This window comes from Podarcis vaucheri (genome assembly GCF_965113315.1).
Source record: "Podarcis vaucheri genome assembly, chromosome: Z".
Taxonomy (NCBI): Eukaryota; Metazoa; Chordata; class Lepidosauria; order Squamata; family Lacertidae; genus Podarcis; species Podarcis vaucheri.
Window position 1 is genome coordinate 1933198 of NC_138758.1, and position 17973 is coordinate 1951170.

General features: G+C 46.8%; 2 protein-coding genes across 2 annotated transcripts in view; one reads left to right on the top strand and one right to left on the bottom strand.

Annotated features, from left to right (window-relative positions):
• The window catches only part of LOC309523905 (uncharacterized protein), a gene marked incomplete at its 5' end in the record, with an annotated part of 219544 nt that overhangs the window by 135208 nt on the left and 66363 nt on the right, over positions 1–17973 (bottom strand). The window lies entirely within an intron of this gene.
• The window catches only part of GPC4 (glypican 4), a 107507-nt gene that overhangs the window by 57300 nt on the left and 32234 nt on the right, over positions 1–17973 (top strand). Inside the window, exon 2 of the mRNA XM_082207426.1 lies at positions 8221–8379. Within this exon, the coding sequence (XP_082063552.1) occupies positions 8221–8379 (159 nt within the window). The remainder of the gene's footprint in view (positions 1–8220; positions 8380–17973) is intronic.

The window sequence follows — 17973 nt, forward strand, 5'->3', positions numbered from 1 at the left end:
AGCAGCTTCCTGTGCACTTAAACAGAGGGGTGTGCTTCTGAGTAGATGTGCGCAGGATTGCACTGTTGGAAGACATGAGATACCACTGTGAATTTCAACTGTTCAGTGTGTGTTTGGGTCCACTGAGGAAGCTTGTTGAGTATTTTCTGCCCTTCATTTTCAGACACTTTCACCCTGCCTTTCCAATTTTCAGCCATGGTCCGCTGATTATAAAGTGGTCTGTTGAGAAGTAAGTTTGCAAAGCTGGAGGGGCAGGGACAGGAACCAGAGGTCAGGAGGCCGCAGGCAGAGTCAGGTCGTAACCTTTTGAGCAGGAGACAGGCATAAGGGGGCGCTGGGATTTGCCTCTCCATTTAAAAAAAAAAGCGCAGTTGATTGCATGAAGGAATGTGGTAACAGGATTCAAAGGAAACATACAGAGCTAACAAGGATTAACCTTAATTATTTGCCCTGGTTCTTGGAGAAGGGGCAGGAAGTGGGTTCACATAGGAAACCCCAGCCTGCCTCTTTTATCAGTGGTGTGGAATGTGACATTTTTTAGAAACACAAATATATTAAACAGAAAACACCAATCACTTCTGATTGTTTTTTAAAACAACAACACACACACCAAAAAACCTGTGCTTTTGAAGCAGCAAGTTATCCTGGTGTTGCCTTAGATTAATTCATTTGTTCAAACAATGCCCTAAAGAAGACTTACGGTTGGAATATTCTGCTTTATTAGGGTGGTGGCGGGGTTGTGTGCAATTTAATAAATTGAACAGTGGGACTGGGAAACAGGTATGCCAAGTCTGCTGCACCCCTCCCAGGTGTAAAAAGTAAAATGCTATGTTGGACACGATGTTCATAGAATCATAGAATCATAGAATCATAGAGTTGGAAGAGACCACAAGGGCCATCGAGTCCAACCCCCTGCCAAGCAGGAAACACCATCAGAGCACTCCTGACATATGGTTGTCAAGCCTCTGCTTAAAGACCTCCAAAGTCGGAGACTCCACCACACTCCTTGGCAGCAAATTCCACTGTCAAACAGCTCTTACTGTCAGGAAGTTCTTCCTAATGTTTAGGTGGAATCTTCTTTCTTGTAGTTGGGATCCATTGCTCCGTGTCCGCTTCTCTGGAGCAGCAGAAAACAACCTTTCTCCCTCCTCTATGTGACATCCTTTTATATATTTGAACATGGCTATCATATCACCCCTTAACCTCCTCTTCTCCAGGCTAAACATGCCCAACTCCCTTAGCCGTTCCTCATAAGGCATCGTTTCCAGGCCTTTGACCATTTTGGTTGCCCTCCTCTGGACACGTTCCAGTTTGTCAGTGTCCTTCTTGAACTGTGGTGCCCAGAACTGGACACAGTACTCCAGGTGAGGTCTGACCAGAGCAGAATACAGTGGGACTATTACTTCCCTTGATCTAGATGCTATACTCCTATGGATGCAGCCCAGAATTGCATTGGCTTTTTTAGCTGCCGCGTCACACTGTTGGCTCATGTCAAGTTTGTGGTCAACCAAGACTCCTAGATCCTTTTCACATGTACTGCTCTCAAGCCAGGTGTCCCCCATCTTGTATTTGTGCCTCTCATTTTTTTTGCCCAAGTGCAATACTTTACATTTCTCCCTGTTAAAGTTCATCTTGTTTGTTTTGGCCCAGTTCTCTAATCTGTCAAGGTCGTTTTGAAGTGTGATCCTGTCCTCTGGGGTGTTAGCATAGTTCCATGTTCAACATAGTTCCATGTAAATGGTGGTGAGCTGGTCATTGTTGTGGCTCAAAACCACCACCACCCCAGACTGTAGCCTGGAGCAAAAATACCCACCAAGCTTTTTCTTCCTTACGCATCTCTCATTGGCTTCTGCGGGAGATGCCCTCCTGGTGCAAATAGTTTTCATCAGGATCCTATCTTCAGGGGGGAACTCTTTCTCCTTCCTGCCACACCCCCAGTTCTAAGTCTGATCAGGCACCCCAGGCAGCTGCCTGCATTCCTGCAAATGTTTGTGCAACACAAAGAGGCACATGTTTAGTCTCACGTGAAGTTTGGGGCTAAAGATAGGTTAATATGCGCCACTTCTGGAGAGGGCGAGGGGAGAAAAGGTGGAATCCTTGCAGTACCATATGATGGAAAGTGCTAAATTTATACAAATGGGAACATTAGAAGCTGTCTTATTTGGTGACAGGTCAGACCACTGGCCCACCTAGTGTCGCCTAAATTGACCCAGTCCTGCTTAGAGCTGCCACCTGGGATTGAACCTGCGAAGAGGTGCACTGCTGCTGAGCTATAGCCTTTCCCCTGGATGATCCATGGCTTTCCAGTTCCTTGCTAGGAACTTGGGCAGCAGGAAGACTAGTTTTAATGGCTACTCCTGGACCAGCATAGGTGTCCTCCACCAAAACAGAGTGACTTCCAAAAGAGCCAGTGAGATGTTGCAGGTTTGAGTGTTGAGCTTTAGCTGAAGAGATCTAGAGATACAATAATGGTTCAGGACTGGGAAGAACCAGTAGTATGCCCACTGTTGCTGGACTCCCCAACTCCCATCAGCCCCATCCAGCATGACAAATAGAAAAGATGGGAGTTTGTAGTTCAACAGCAAGTGGAGAGCAACAGGTGTAGCTTTATCTTAATCTGGAATCGTTCATGCTCGTCCTCATCATGTGGCTTTCCACCTGGGTGGTTGTGGTTGCTTGATGTGCGCTTGAACACCCATGCCATTTCCTCTTTCCACATGCCTCAGGTGAATGAAGAAGGAAGTGGCAATTGCAGTCTTGGACTATGCCCACCCACAATGCCGTTGGGCAGGTGTGAATATGTCTCCCATTGCAGGGATTGCCAACATCTGCTTTCAAAATGGCATAATGCAGAATCAATCTACAATGAGATTTTCTTTTCAATATGAAACTGGCTTCTCAAGAAGCACTTTGAAACTGGAAAAAAGTGCAATGGATCTAGATGGTGTGTGGCATATGTAGAAAAAAAACAAGTACTTTGTCTTCATTGAATAGAATAAAATCCTGTGTTCACAGTGACAGTTGCTTTATTCTAGAGAAAAGTAAAGAGAAGAGCTGGGTAGTTTTTATAAGCCAAGTTTGGTGTATGTCACGATTTTGCAGGAGCAGAATGTAGTCATGGGTGTCTTTGTGTTCCTTTTTTTAAAAAACAGGAAATTTCTGGGCCTTCTGGCTCAAAAGATAAACTTGAAAGTGGTTTGTGGGCGATATGTTGATGTTTCAGACATTGGAGAGGTGGTTGAATGATACTTCTCAGTCTTTTTTTTTGCGGGGAGGTGTCTGCATTGGTGTCCTTGCCACTCTCATACCTAAAGAAGGCAGGATTTTTTTAAAAAAGAATACAAGAGAAAAGTCTTGCAAATCTTGCTGTTAGAAAAGGTAGCAAGCAAATGCAGTTTGGATTGCAAAATCTTGAGAGATGCAAATCCTGTTGTGCTGTGGAGGAGGCCCTAGGCATCTCTGGCTAAATGGGTCAGGGGGTGGGAACTCTGGCCCAAGGGCCAGATGTAGACCTCAGACTGTCTCTCCCTGGCCCGTGGGATTGTTTCCACACCAAACCCTCTCCGCTGGCCACATCCTTCACTGACCCTGCTTTGCCAAGCTAGACCTCTGATAATGGTCACACCCATACATATCACAGAATAACAGGATCATAGAACAGTAGAGTTTGAAGAGACCCTGAGGGTCATCTAGTCCAGCCCCCTGCAATTCAGGAATCTTTTGCCCAGCGTGGACCTTGAACCCACAATCCTGAGACTAAGAATCTCATGCTTTGTTGACTGAGCTAACAGCAGTGGGTGTCCTTCTCTTGTCTTCCTTCTTTTTGTATGTTTTTCCTTATTATTTCTGGGTATTTCTTTTGTTTTTAAGAACAAAAACAATAATTTAAAAATGAGAAGCTTCTGATACCTTTAGGAGCTGCAGACCTGAGCACCCTCCCTTGCCCGAAAGCCCCACTGAGTACAATAACAGCGGTACGCAGGATTGTCCTGTAAGGGTTGGATCCAGACCTCGTCCCCCTTGGAATCAATGGGACTCAAAAGTTGACTCATTACCATAAGATATAGTGATGCAAACCAATTTGGACCGCTTTATAAGGGACTGAAACAAATTTATGGAGCTGCTAACCATGATGGCCGTGTCTTACCTCCATTGTTGGGGGGGGGGCTGTTGCTTGCAGGCTTCACATTGGGGTTGGTCACCAGGAGCACAGGATGCTGCGCTATGATGGGTCTTTGGCCTGACAGGCTCTTCTGATGCCCTCGTGTTTTGGGGGGGCCCGCTATGCACTGTAATAAAATAGGACATGCATTACAAACACGAAAAGGGACATATTTGCATAACATTTGTATATCTCAGCATAGCATGGAAGTAGAGGGAGTAGAGTAGCTGAATGTTAAAAGATTCAGGACAGAGAAACAGAAAGTCCAGCACAGTTAAAGTATGGATCTTGTTCCTCCAGGAGGCAGTGATGGGCACCGACTTGGATAGTTTTAAAAGAGGATTGGACAGATTCATGGAAGATGAGAATATCCTTGGCAACTAACCATGATGGCTATTCCACTGTATCTATGGAGGCAGTATTGCTTCTGAAGACCAGATGTTGGAAGCTGCAGGAGGGGGGAGGGCTGCTCTTGCGCTCCCATCCTGCTTGTGAGCTTCTCATCTGGTTGGTCACCAGGAGAAGAGGATGCTGAACGAGGTGGGCCACTGGCCTGATCCACCAGCCAGGCTGTTCTTTCACTATAAAGTACATGGCAGCCCCAAGTCTTGGTTGAGGACCAGACTCTACTGAGATCTAAGTGTTGCATGATGACTTGATACAGCATTTTCTTTGTGGGTGTGGGTGGGTGTCTGTGTCCATCCACTTTGATGTGGACTGGCTCCATCTAGCAGCAGCTATTTTATTTAAGTCGTTCATATGGCAGCTGCATTTGCAGGACTGGACCCTGGGGTTGTAAAACAAGTATTTGTAGAGGGAAATTTGGGAATGAATGAATGGGAAGGCAAGGTCTCTCTCTCTCTCCCTCACCCCTTCCAGAACAGAATTCAGTTTCCTACTGTGCCTTTTGGCTCCTTGGCTTGTACAGAGAGGGGCATAAATCTTTCTCATTCTTTTCCTCCTTTTAAAAAAAAAAGTGTCTGGTGTTCTCTCTGTAGTAAATCCACAGGCCCTAAGCTGTCAGCAAGCAAAGTGGGGGAAAAAGAGGGGTGGGGGTGGAAATTGAAATGCAGACTGCCTTTGGTTGTATAGGGTATTTTAAGTGCATGCCACAGAAATAATTAGAATTTCTTCTTTTTGTGGTGAGGAGCTTGTTGCATGGAAGGGAACCGTATATTCTTTAGACCCAGGTGACCAGCCAGCAGCTGAGGACACAGGCAACAAAAGGCTTGCTGAAAATAGCCTCCCCCCAGCACCTGGGCACTGAACTCCTGCAGGGCTCCCCACACTCTGGATGTCTGTGCGGCGCGCGGGGGGTTCTGCTTCAGGGTGCCCCGGCGGGCGGCAGGCTGCTATCCGCAGCCTAGGGAGCCCTTCAGGACCTCCCGCAGGGCTGCCTAGGCTGCGGATGTGTTCCCGAAGCGCCAGGCGCTCTGCTTTCAGCACGCCCGGCACTCCGGGAAGCAGGCTACTATCCGCAGCCTAGGGAGCCCTTCAGGACCTCCCGCAGGGCTGCCTAGGCTGAGGATGTGTTCCCGAAGTGCCGGGCGCTCTGCTTTCAGGGCGCCCGACGCTCCGGGAAGCAGGCTGCTATCCGCAGCCTAGACAGCCCTATGGGAACTCCCGCAGGGCTGCCTAGGCTGTGGGTGTCTTCCTGAAGCCTGGAGAGCGAGAGGGGTCGGTGCGCACCGACCCCTCTCGCTCTCCAAGCTTCAGCGAAAGCCTGCATTCGCCCCATAGGACACACCCAGATTTCCCCTTCATTTTTGGAGGGGGGAAAGTGTGTCCTATAGGGTGAAAAATATGGTAAGTGGCCGAGAGAGATGGAAGGGGGCTCTCCACAGATGGGTGTAGCTGCTAAGAACTGAGAAGCTGCTAATGCCACCCAGAAGCTTCCTACATCAAGGAGGCTTGTTCAGGGGCTCTTGTGCAAACTGGCTGTAACTACATTCCACTTCCACTGCTACCAGCAGGTGCAGAGTTCATTCTACCAACCACCACTATTAATTATAAATTTGAAAGTAATAATAATTCTGCTATTTGAGATGCTAAATACTATTGATTTCCATGCCAACAAAACATATTGTCACTTCCAAATCCAAATGCATTACTTCTCGTCCAACAGAAGGAAAAAGTAATCATGTGTAGTTGTGTTTGTTCATATCAATCCCTTCTTAGCCCCTCCCCTACCTTCCTTTCGCATAGCTTGATTTTTAGAATTCAAGTCTATTCGAGTAAAGGTAATGGTAAAGGTTAGGTCAAGTCGAGGCCGACTCTGGGGTTGCGGCGCTCATCTCGCTTTATTGGCCGAGGGAGCCGGCGTACAGCTTCCGGGTCGTGTGGCCAGCATGACTAAGCCGCTTCTGGCGAAACAGAGCAGTGCACAGAAACGCCGTTTACCTTCCCGCTGGAGCAGTACCTATTTATCTACTTGCACTTTGACGTGCTTTTGAACTGCTAGGTTGGCAGGAGCAGGGACCGAGCAACGGGAGCTCATTCCGTCGTGGGGATACGAACCGCTGACCTTCTGATCGGCAAGTCCTAGGCTCTGTGGTTTAACCCACAGCGCCACCCGCATCCCTAGCCCATAATATGACTGAATCTTAAATTTTCTTTATATGACCCCTGAAGAGGGTAACGAAGGATCTATAGCTATCTTTTCTGTTTCATAAGAGCAAATCAAGAGCTTACAGGATCAGGCCATTACCCCATGTAATCCAGCATCATGGTCTCACAGTGGCTTACTGAATGCCCGAAAGGGCAGCCCTCAAACAGAACCTGATTGCAGTATTTCCTGTGCATTTCATTAAATCTGTATCCACCATTTTTTCCAGTTAATGTCATGCATCTGAAAAAGCCCGTCGTAAGTTGATGGTGGAATAAAGTTGTTAGTCCCGTTTAAGATGCTCTGGGACTCTGCACTGTCCTTTCTCCCAAATACTGGACTAACAGGGCTTCCATTCTGGAAATGCTTGTTAATTAGCAATGATAAGAGGGACCCTAATACCCTTGATAAGGAGAACACAAGTCTAGTGTGAAATTGGATTAGCCCTGGGTTCTTTTTATAGCTGATTCTAAAGGAAGTCATAAACCATGAAGGAGGATGATACAAGCTGGTGGCTGAGAGAAGAGGATAATATTTTGAGTTGGAAATCCCAGTGAGTTTCCAGGAAGGAAGGAAGGACTGAGGTTTCAGCACCAAGGGCACGGACCAGTCCGTCAGTTGGGGCAAGAGCTGCCTTGTCTGCAGAAGTCTCTTTCACTTGGCAGTCTTCCCATGCTTTCTTGAATCACCTGCTGTATCACCGAACCCAACCTTGCAAACCATTTCTGCTCTTCTTCATAATGGAGAATAATAACAACCACAGCGTGTCTTACTCAACCTTCACTAGGCCACAGGGCAAATTGCAGCATACAAAAATGTAATGCAGTTTTAAAAAGTGTACAGCAACAACCCCACCCATAGCTCGAAAGCAATAATTTCACACAACATATTACAGGTAGGGTACAAAAACAAGTTCTTCGGTTTTCAAAGGTCAGGAGACAGAGGTGTGTCTTCATCAGCCACCCGCCACATCCCGTAATACTATTGGCTATGCCAGCTGGCACTGAAAATTTCTGGAAGGGTACCAGTTTGGCAAAGGCTGCTGCAAAGAGATGATGGCAGGCACACCTCTTGGGGGAGGGAGATCTGCGCTCTTGGAGGCATCAGCAAGGAGGTGGGAAGTGCTATGTGAACTCTGTGCTTCACAACTGAAGTAATGCATACATCTAAAGTACATGCACACGCACCAACATGCATATCCCATAAGACTGCTACCTGCTATTACTGATTCCAATACTTACTTGATTAAACAGCTGGGTGTTCCTTAAATGGTTGTGAGGTTCCTGTCTGTTCCGCATTAGTGCTTTTTATCCAGAACAATTGCCACCTTTCTGTGTATCTGCACACAGCTGCTGCCGCAGCAGCAAGCTCAGCCTCCGCCCTGCCCCGCCCCCCATGATTGTCATGGATTGATGTACTCGTGTGTAAAGCTTTCTCACCTTTGTGTTTCCAGGTGATCACTTGAAAGTCTGCCCTCAAGGCTACACATGCTGCTCTCAAGAGATGGAAGAAAAATACAGCCAGCAGAGCAAACAGGACTTCCGAAATGCTGTGGTGGAACTTAGTAATAACTTGCAAGCAACCTTCAGTTCCCGGTACAAAAAGTTTGATGGTGAGTCCTACCCCTGCGCTGCCCTTAGCTAGCCCAGATGAGAAGTGCTGCAATATATTTATGGACTTTGTTTATGCCAACCTTTGTTAGCCTGATGGGAAGTGATAGACTAGAGCATCAGCAGAAGGTCCCAGGTTCAGTCCCAAACATCTCTGAGTTGGTCTTTATGCAGCACATAGTGAAACCATGGGACTCTCTCCCACAGGAGGTAGTGATGGCATCAACCCAGATGACTTTGAAAGAGGATTAGACACATTCAGGGAGGAGGAGAGGTCTATGGATGCTTCTACTAAATGCTTCTGACCACCAGTTGCTGGAAGCCACAGGAGAGGAGAAGAGGGCCTTGTGCTCAAATCCTGCTTGTTTTAGATTACCATTCCCATCAGCCCATACAATTGGAGGGCAGCAGGTTGGTTTAGATAGACAAGGTTTTGTTGTGCTTTGTCATTATTTTTGTTTGTTTTTTCTACAACTCTCTCCTTTCCAAAGTTGTGCTTGAATGACTCAAGACTTTGGTACGACAAGTTCAGAGGGCTGCTTATTTTGCAAACCAGTTTGATAGAAATATTTGCTGATTGCATCTCTTTAGTTACCCACAAGGGGTGTGCATCTGTCTTTCCAATTTGATTCATGAACAGCAAACTCTGTAATAAAGCAGGGCACTTGCATTTTGTTTTGCTGTTCCCAGATGGGCATGATTCGCAAGAGTCCACCCAAACTCTTTTTAGACCTTACTGCTTACTTGTAGCTCTAATGAACACCTCCTCAACATTGAGTCTTGCTTTAACACCCTCATGCAGAATCCAGTTAGCAGGATTGGGCACAGAGTGGATGTGAAATGCAGTTGTAACTTCTCTAGCCCCCTCCTTGCTTTTGCCCTTGGAGGGGCCGATACATGGTGATTTTACCTTCACTGCGCAGCTCCTAAATGTGCAGCTTCTGGTTGCCACAGGCTGTAGGGGTCTTGCAACTCCTTAAACTTTACAGTGAACAGACAGGAAGCTGCTTGAGATTATGAATCTTCCCCACTTTTTAAAAATGCACCTGAGGATTGTACCTTGCTTACCTGAAAGTGCAGATTTCTGGCCTAGTTCACAGGGCAGAAAATACCCACGTTGAGTGACAGAAAATGCTAGATTTACGTACCTCTTGGTTGCAATTCTATTGCTTGCCAACAGAAAAGTTTCTTGGAAGAGAGGACTATTGATGGCTACTAGCCATGACGAAGAATGCTCTGCCTCCATGGTTGAAAACAGTAATGCTTCTGGATACCAGTTGCCAGAAACCACAGGGAGGGAGGGAGCTGCTCTTGTGCTGGGGTCCTGCTTGCTGGCTTCCCACAGGCACCTGGTTGGCCACTGTGAGGGCAGGATGTTGGTCTCCTCCAGCAGAGCTTGTCTTAGGTTCTTCTACAGCTGGCTCCAAACATTGGGTTTTTGCAGCCTCCCAAGCTAAATTAAACACTTCCTTTTTGTGGAGTAGGGAGGGTGAGTGGGCCACAGGACATGCCAACCCTGATGTCTTCCTGGATGAGAAGCAGAAGCCATTTCTTGGCAGCCACCCCTGCAGCTATGATGAATGTTGGGAGTACCTCAGAGGTAGAAAACATCTAGAAGGCATGCAGAAGGTCCGAGGCTCAGCCCCCAGCATCTCCAGGTAGGGCTGGGGGGTGCCCCCTGCCTGGATTCCTAGAGAGATGCTGCCAGTAAGTGCTGGTGGTATTGAGTTTGGTATGGACCCAATGGTCTGACTCATATGAGGCAGCTTCACACGTGCCACAACTGCTCCCCAGTCTGTGTCTAGAACACAGGATCATAATGTGGCATCTAAATGATGAATGAGCAGAAGCCATGGTTTGGCATTCTGTCCTTACCAACCCACATTTGCTTTCCTTCCCAGATTTAATGCCGCTGTAACATCCTTCCCTTATCCATTGAGGGAAAGTCTGTGATCATCATCAGCTACTAAAATTATTTCACATGAAGTCTTAAAGCTGCAAAGTATGTTTGTTAGGGCCAACTAAGAAGCCACAAGTTGTCATCCAGAGTTTTGTTTTGTTTTTAAATCAGGATGGATGTTTAGCAAAACAGTAAGGGGAAGGGACGGAGATGCTGGGTATGATGCGAAATACCCAAGACCTTCACTGTACCAGCCTCAAAATGGAATGCAGGAGGTGTTGGGAAGGTTTAAGTTGAATGAGTGTGCTAGAGACAAAGCAGATTTCAGGCAACACTTGTTGGGGCTTCTAGGAGTTGTAGCTCAAATTGACTGTGCTGGCTGGACCTGGTGGGTCTAAAACATCTGTAAGGGGCCCCAGGTTGGTGAAAGCTGCAGTGGGGTCTTTCGAGAGAGTCAGTGTGATGTAGTGCTTAGTGTGTCAGACCACTGATTCAAATGAAATTGTCACTGGGTGACCTTCACCCTGCCACCATCTTTCAGTCTTAGTCATCCTCACAAGGTTGTCATGAGGATAAATCAGGGAAATGCCGTGCATGCCATCCAACTGGTGGGGGGCATAGAATCATAGAGTTGGAAGAGACCACAAGGGCCATCGAGTCCAACCCCCTGCCAAGCAGGAAACACCATCAGAGCACTCCTGACATATGGTTGTCAAGCCTCTGCTTAAAGACCTCCAAAGTAGGAGACTCCACCACACTCCTTGGCAGCAAATTCCACTCTCGAACAGATCTTACTTTCAGGAAGTTCTTCCTAATGTTTAGGTGGAATCTTCTTTCTTGTAGTTTGGATCCATTGCTCCGTGTCCGCTTCTTTCAGGGGGTTGGACTCGATGGCCCAACTCTATGATTCTATGATTCTCTGGAGCAGCAGAAAACAACCTTTCTCCCTCCTCTATGTGACATCCTTTTATATATTTGAACATGGCTATCATATCACCCCTTAACCTCCTCTTCTCCAGGCTAAACATGCCCAGCTCCCTTAGCCGTTTCTCATAAGGCATCGTTTCCAGACCTTTGACCATTTTGGTTGCCCTCCTCTGGACACGTTCCAATTTGTCAGTGTCCTTCTTGAACTGTGGTGCCCAGAACTGGGCACAGTACTCCTGGTGAGGTCTGACCAGAGCAGAATACAGTGGCACTATTACTTCCCTTGATCTAGATGCTATACTCCTATTGATGCAGCCCAGAATTGCATTGGCTTTTTTAGCTGCCGCGTCACACTGTTGGCTCATGTCATGTTTGTGGTCAACCAAGACTCCTAGATCCTTTTCACATGTACTGCTCTCAAGCCAGGTATCACCCATCTTGTATTTGTGCCCCTCATTTTTTTTGCCCAAGTGCAATACTTTACATTTCTCCCTGTTAAAATTCATCCTGTTTGTTTTTGCCCAGTTCTCTAATCTGTCAAGGTCGTTTTGAAGTGTGATCCTGTCCTCTGGGGTGTTAGCCACCCCTCCCAGTTTGGTGTCATCTGCAAATTTGGTCAGGATGCCCTTGAGTCCATCATCCAAGTCGTTGATAAAGATGTTGAATAAGACCGGGCCCAAGACAGAACCCTGTGGCACCCCACTAGTCACTCTTCTCCAGGATGAAGAGGAACCATTGATGAGCACTCTTTGGGTTCGGTCAGTCAGCCAGTTACAAATCCACTGAGTGGTAGCATAGTCAAGACCGCATTTTACCAGCTTCTTTACAAGATTATCATGGGGCACCTTGTCAAATGCCTTGCTGAAATCAAGGTAGGCTACATCCACTGCGTTCCCTTCATCTACCAGGCTTGTAATTCTGTCAAAAAATGAGATCAGGTTAGTCTGACATGACTTATTTTTCAGAAATCCATGCTGACTATTGGTGATCACAGCATTCCTTTCTAGGTGCTCACAGATTGTTTGCTTAATGATCTGCTCCAGAATCTTCCCTAGTATTGATGTCAGACTGATTGGGCGCTAATTATTTGGGTCCTCTCTTTCCCCCTTTTTGAAAATAGGGACAACATTTGCCCTCCTCCAGTCTGCCGGGACTTCGCCTGTTCTCCAGGAATTCTCAAAGATGACTGCCAGTGGTTCTGAGATCACATCTGCCAGTTCTTTTAATACTCTTGGATGCAGTTCATCTGGCCCTGGAGACTTGAATACATCTAAACTAGCCAAGTATTCTTGTACTATCTCCTTAGTTATTCTGGGCTGTGTTTCCTTTGCTGAATCATTTGCTCCAAATTCTTCGGGTCGGGCATTGTTTTCTTTATCAGAGAAGACTGAGGCAAAGAAGGCATTGAGGAGTTCAGCCCTTTCTGTGTCCCCTGTTTGCATTTCACCATCTTCTCCTCTGAGTGACCCCACTGTTTCTTTGTTCTTCCTTTTGCTACGAACATACCCATAAACACCTTTTTTTGTTGCTTTTAACCTCTCTAGCAAGCCTGAGTTCATTCTGTGCTTTAGCTTTTCTGACTTTGTGTCTACACGTGCTGGCTATTTGTTTGAATTCCTCTTTGGTGGTTTCCCCCCTTTTCCAGTTTTTGTACACATCCTTTTTTAATCTTAACTCAGATAAAAGTTCTTTAGATAGCCACCCTGGCTTCTTTAGGCACCTTCCATGTTTCCGTCTCATTGGTATTGCCTGACGTTGTGCTTTTACTATCTCCCTCTTAACAAACTCCCAGCCATCATGAACTCCCTTTCCTTTTAGTATTACTGTCCATGGGATCTCACCTAGCACTTCCCTAAGTTTTATGAAGTCGGCTTTCTTAAAGTCAAGAAATTGAGTCCTAGTATGCTTGGCTGCTCCTTTTCGCTGTATAGTAAACTTCAGAAGAGCATGATCACTCGCGCCTAATGATCCTTCCACTTCTACCCCACTAACCAGGTCATCAACATTGGTTAGGACCAGATCTAAAATGGCTGTTCCTCTTGTTGCTTCTCCCACTTTCTGGACAATGAAGTTGTCTGCAAGGCCAGTGAGGAATCTGTTTGACCTTATGCTCTTGGCTGAGTTTGATATCCAACAAATATCCGGGTAATTGAAGTCCCCCATTACTACTATCTCCCTTCCTTTTGCATGCTTGGCCATCTGTTCCAGGAAGGCATCATCTATGTCCTCCGTTTGGCTTGGGGATCAGTCCCCTGTCTCCTCCTTGGTGGAGACGGTGTGCTCTGTTGCTTCCAAGAAGAGCTCCAGCTCTTTAATTCTTTGGAGCGTAGCTACACGTTCCTCCAGTTGCTGGACTTTGTCTTTTAAGAGGGCAATCAACATGCAATTGCTGCAGGTAAAGCTGCCTGCAACCTTTGGCAAGATGGCAAACATTGCGCAGGAACCGCAGGTGACTGCAGCTGTTCCCTCCCCCTCCATCTTGAGAACGTGTCGTTGGGGGTGGCTACAGTGGTCCTCCATCATAAAAAGCGTGAAGACAGGAGAAATAACTCCCCCACAAAAAAACCTAGGTCTCCCCCAACAAACGTTTGAGACTAGCTCCCCTAAATCTAAAAGATGGATCAAACCCTGCCCCCTCTGACCTTTGCACAGGGAGAACAGCTAATCAGCCACAAAGAAACGCACACACACACAAACCCTTTTTGCTCCTTCTTGAACTGCTGCCCTGCAAGCTCAGATGGAACTCTGATGGTGTTTCCTGCTTGGCAGGGGGTTGGACTTGATGGCCCTTGTGGTCTCTTCCAACTCTATGATTCTATGATTCTATGATTCTATGAACTACTGGCGAAGTGGCAGTGCCTAAAATCAGGTGAGGAAAGGTGGGTGGAAGGAGTTGTAGCCCTCTTCAGTTAGTTTCTGGTTCCCTCTTAATCCTGTGCATAAAGCCATCTGTGTTGTGCCCACAGGAGAGCCACGTGATGTGCTTTGTGCTTTTAGCTCTTAATTGATATAAGCCAGCCTGACACTGCTTGTTCATTGTTTAAAATTTAACATCATTTCCGACTTCACCAGCACCACATGCTCTATTTATTAAAAGCATTTGTTTCTCTCATTCCTTTCAATAAGGTGCCCAGGTAGCTGAAGAATAACCATGAAAATTCAGCACCAAAGGATGTTGCAGAATTCAAATAATGTTAAGAACAACGACCACTGGCAGAACAAATAGAGACCGTGGGCAAGCAACAGGTCCTTTGATAGGGGAGGCCTAGACCCTTTTCCTATCCATTTTCGGACACCCACCCCACCCCAAGCTGTTTCCAGAAGGCTGGAGTAGAAGCCGTGATTTTGCTATACAGTGGCACCTCGGGTTACATACGCTTCAGGTTACAGACTCCGCTAACCCAGAAATAGTACCTCGGGTTAAGAACTTTGCTTCAGGATGAGAACAGAAATCGTGTGGCAGCAGCAGCAGGAGGCCCCATTAGCTAAAGTGGTGCTTCAGGTTAAGAACAGTTTCAGGTTAAGAACAGGCCTCCGGGACGAATTAAGTATGTAACCAGAGATACCACTGTAATTGGAGAGAGTCTGGGGTGCAATTTTGGGGTTTCATTACAGAGGCCCCACCCTATAACAGACTCACTCCTTCCAATAGTAAGCTCAGGTGGTACCTGTTGATAAAAATGGAGCCAAGAGAGCCTCACCTGCACATAAGAGGGAGAACCTTGAGAGTTAAACCCCTTTAAAAAATCCTAAGGGGGCAACCCTCCACTCCACAGAGAAAATAGCAGAATGAGGACTGAGCATGCTCAGTAGCCACAAGTGTCAGCTGAAAAAGAAAGATGGAAAGAGGAGGATGGAATGGAGTAACTTGGAAGTGGGGCATGGCTGGCTGGCTAGAACCCAAAAGAAGAGCCCTTGTTCCCTTCCCAGAGCTACAATTCCCAGAGTGGTTTAACAATTCACCGCTCTTCCCAGGGAACTCTGGGAATTGTAGCTCTCTGAGGGAGATGGGGTCTCCCAGCAAGTCTGTAGAGTGCAGCCCCCAGGATCCTTTGGGGGGAGCCCTGGCTGTTTTAAGTGGACTCGCAGTGCTTTAAATGTATGGTGTAGCCAGGCAGCCTTTACTTTTGTAAAATGCACTTGGGCTTGATCATTGCAGGCAGGGATGACCAACTGAGCATTGTCCAGCTCTTAAGGAAATCCCCACCCCCATCATCATGTTACCTTTGGCCACACTGGTTGCCCAGCAACATCTGAGGGAACCAGGTTGGTCTACAGCTCTCCCTGCTGTAAGGTGTGGAGACTTTTCCAAAGGCTTCGTGGAAAGCTGGTGGGGTGGGGTGGGGTGGGGGAAGAATGAGAGGTGGCATCGTAGAGGTGATCCAGGAGGCAGTTCTAAGGATACGGGACTGCAAGAGAAAAAGTCCTTTGGGAGAGGGACCAGGAGGCCTGAGGGTGGTAGACAGCTGCAGTCCACCATCTTCATGGTCCTCAGAAGATCACCCTAGTAGCTGAAAGTAGCTATGAGAATTTATACACCCACACACCCACGCCCACATCCCTAGACAAATATGGAAACATTTAAGAGTGTTATATGTGAAACAAACAGGACAGTTATGAGATCCACCAGCAATGGAGAAATTCATGTTCTCTCAAGAGGCCCCTGCTTTAAAAATGAAAGCCAAAAAACACCCTTCGCCAAGTTGGTGCCCTCCAGATGTTTTTGACTACAGCTCCCATCAGGAGCTTCCACAGCATCTGATGGGAGCTGTAGCGCAAAAATATGTGCAAGGCACCAGCTTGGCAAAGGCTGATGTTTAAAGGCTCTAGTCTTGTTGCCCCAGGTCCTTGTCATTCATGATGTGAACTCCACTGGGTATCTTTTCTATAACAACAACAGCAGCAAAAGGAATTCTGCCTTTTTCTTGGCTCTTTAAAGGGTTACTCTCTTCCCTCCATGCCCCAGGCTGCTCCCCCAATACAGGGTGTAACATCTTAGGTTTAAGTTTCTTCACGCTGTGTGAATGAACTCTCTTCCTGTGTGCATAAGTGCTAACACATGTTTTGCAAAGTCAAACAGCTCTGAAAGCTTTTGCGTTTTCTCCGTTGCCTTTTCTCTCCTTGGCTCCAGATTCTGTAATTGTGTGTCAACCCTCTGTGTACATGCTGCAGCCCTTTCTTGGGACTTTCTAGTGCTTGGGGAGAGGGAGGTGTATGGACCATTTAAAAATAGAAGAAGAAGAAGAAGAAGAAGAAGAAGAAGAAGAAGAAGAAGAAGAAGAAGGGTAAGTTAGAAAGTAGAATTCACGTGGACCAGCCCAAACTTAAAAATGGAAAGCGTAATGCTGGTGGCCAACAGAAGAGGTTTAAAGACTGTCTCAATGCAAATCTTTTTTTAAAAAAAGTAGTATAAACATTGACAACTGGGAAACACTGGCCTGTGAGCACTCCAATTGGAGAATAGCCTTTACCAAAGGTGTCATGGGCTTTGAAGACACTTGAACTCAGGATGCAAGGGAGAAATGTGTTAGGAGGAAGGTACGCTTGGCAAATCCACACCATGATGAACTCCTGCCCAGAAACCAATGTCCCCACTATGGAAGGACGTGTGGATCCAGAATTGGCCTCCACAGTCACTTATGAACTCACTGTTAAAACCGTCTTCATGGAAGACCATCTTCCTCGGCTGCAGGGGATCGCGAAAGAAAGAAAGAAGGAAAGAAAAAGAAAGAAAGGCTCTGCTAGGAAGAGCTGATGGGAGTTGAAGTTCACTGACAGCCAGAGGGCAGCAGCTTGGGGGAACTTGCCATAAAACTGTTGGTTGGGTGCAGCAATGATGGCCAGCGTTTGTGTGCAGTCCATGAAAGCTCTGCTCTGCCTTCACGGTTGTAGGCAGCAGTGCTTCCGAAGACCAGCTGCTAGAAGCCACGGAAGGTGAGAGGGCTGCTCCTGTGCTGGGGTCCTGCTTGCGGGTTTCCCATAGGCATCTGAGTGGCCCCTGTGAGAAGAGGAGGCTGTTCTAGAGGTGCCCCCCATCAAACAAGTGGCGAGAGACTTCAGGAGTTCCAGTGCTTTGATCCTGATCTGGATTTGGTGACCGGTGGTTGCTATTCACTACAGTTTTTTAAAAAAGCATACAAGAGCCAACCAAATACATCATTTCTAACTTGGTCCACTTTGTAGATGAGGGATGGAGAAATGCTGTTGGGTGACAGAGTCAGACCTTGTGATAACCGAATAAATGATGCAGAGAGGGAGCTGCAGCCCAATATAGGAACTATTCTAAGTGCATTCAGATCTCCAGGGCCAAAGGATCTTGCAGATGTAATCTCAGGAGTCTCTGTCTATAATCCTTCAGGATTCTGGGAGAACAGGTGAGGTCCCTGCGGGCTGGAGACTGGCAAATGTTGTCCCTATCTTCAAAAAGAGGGGAAAAGAAGAGCCAGGTAACTGCTGACTGGTCAGCCTCATGTCAATACCAGTAAAGGTCCTAGAACAGATAATTAAATGGTCAGGCTGCAAGCACTTAGAAAAGGATGCTGCGATTACTAAGACCCAACAAGGGTTTCTCAAAAACAAGGCATGGCGGACAAATCTTACTTCTTTTCTTTTGATAGTTTTGAGCTTGGTGGAAAAGGCAAATGCCTGATTTCAGTAGGGCTTTTGATGAAGTCCCCCCATGTTAATCTTCCACAGACACTGGTGATTCCTGCATTCCAGGGGGTTAGGCTAGAACAGGGGTCAGCAATTTTTTTCAGCAGGGGGCTGG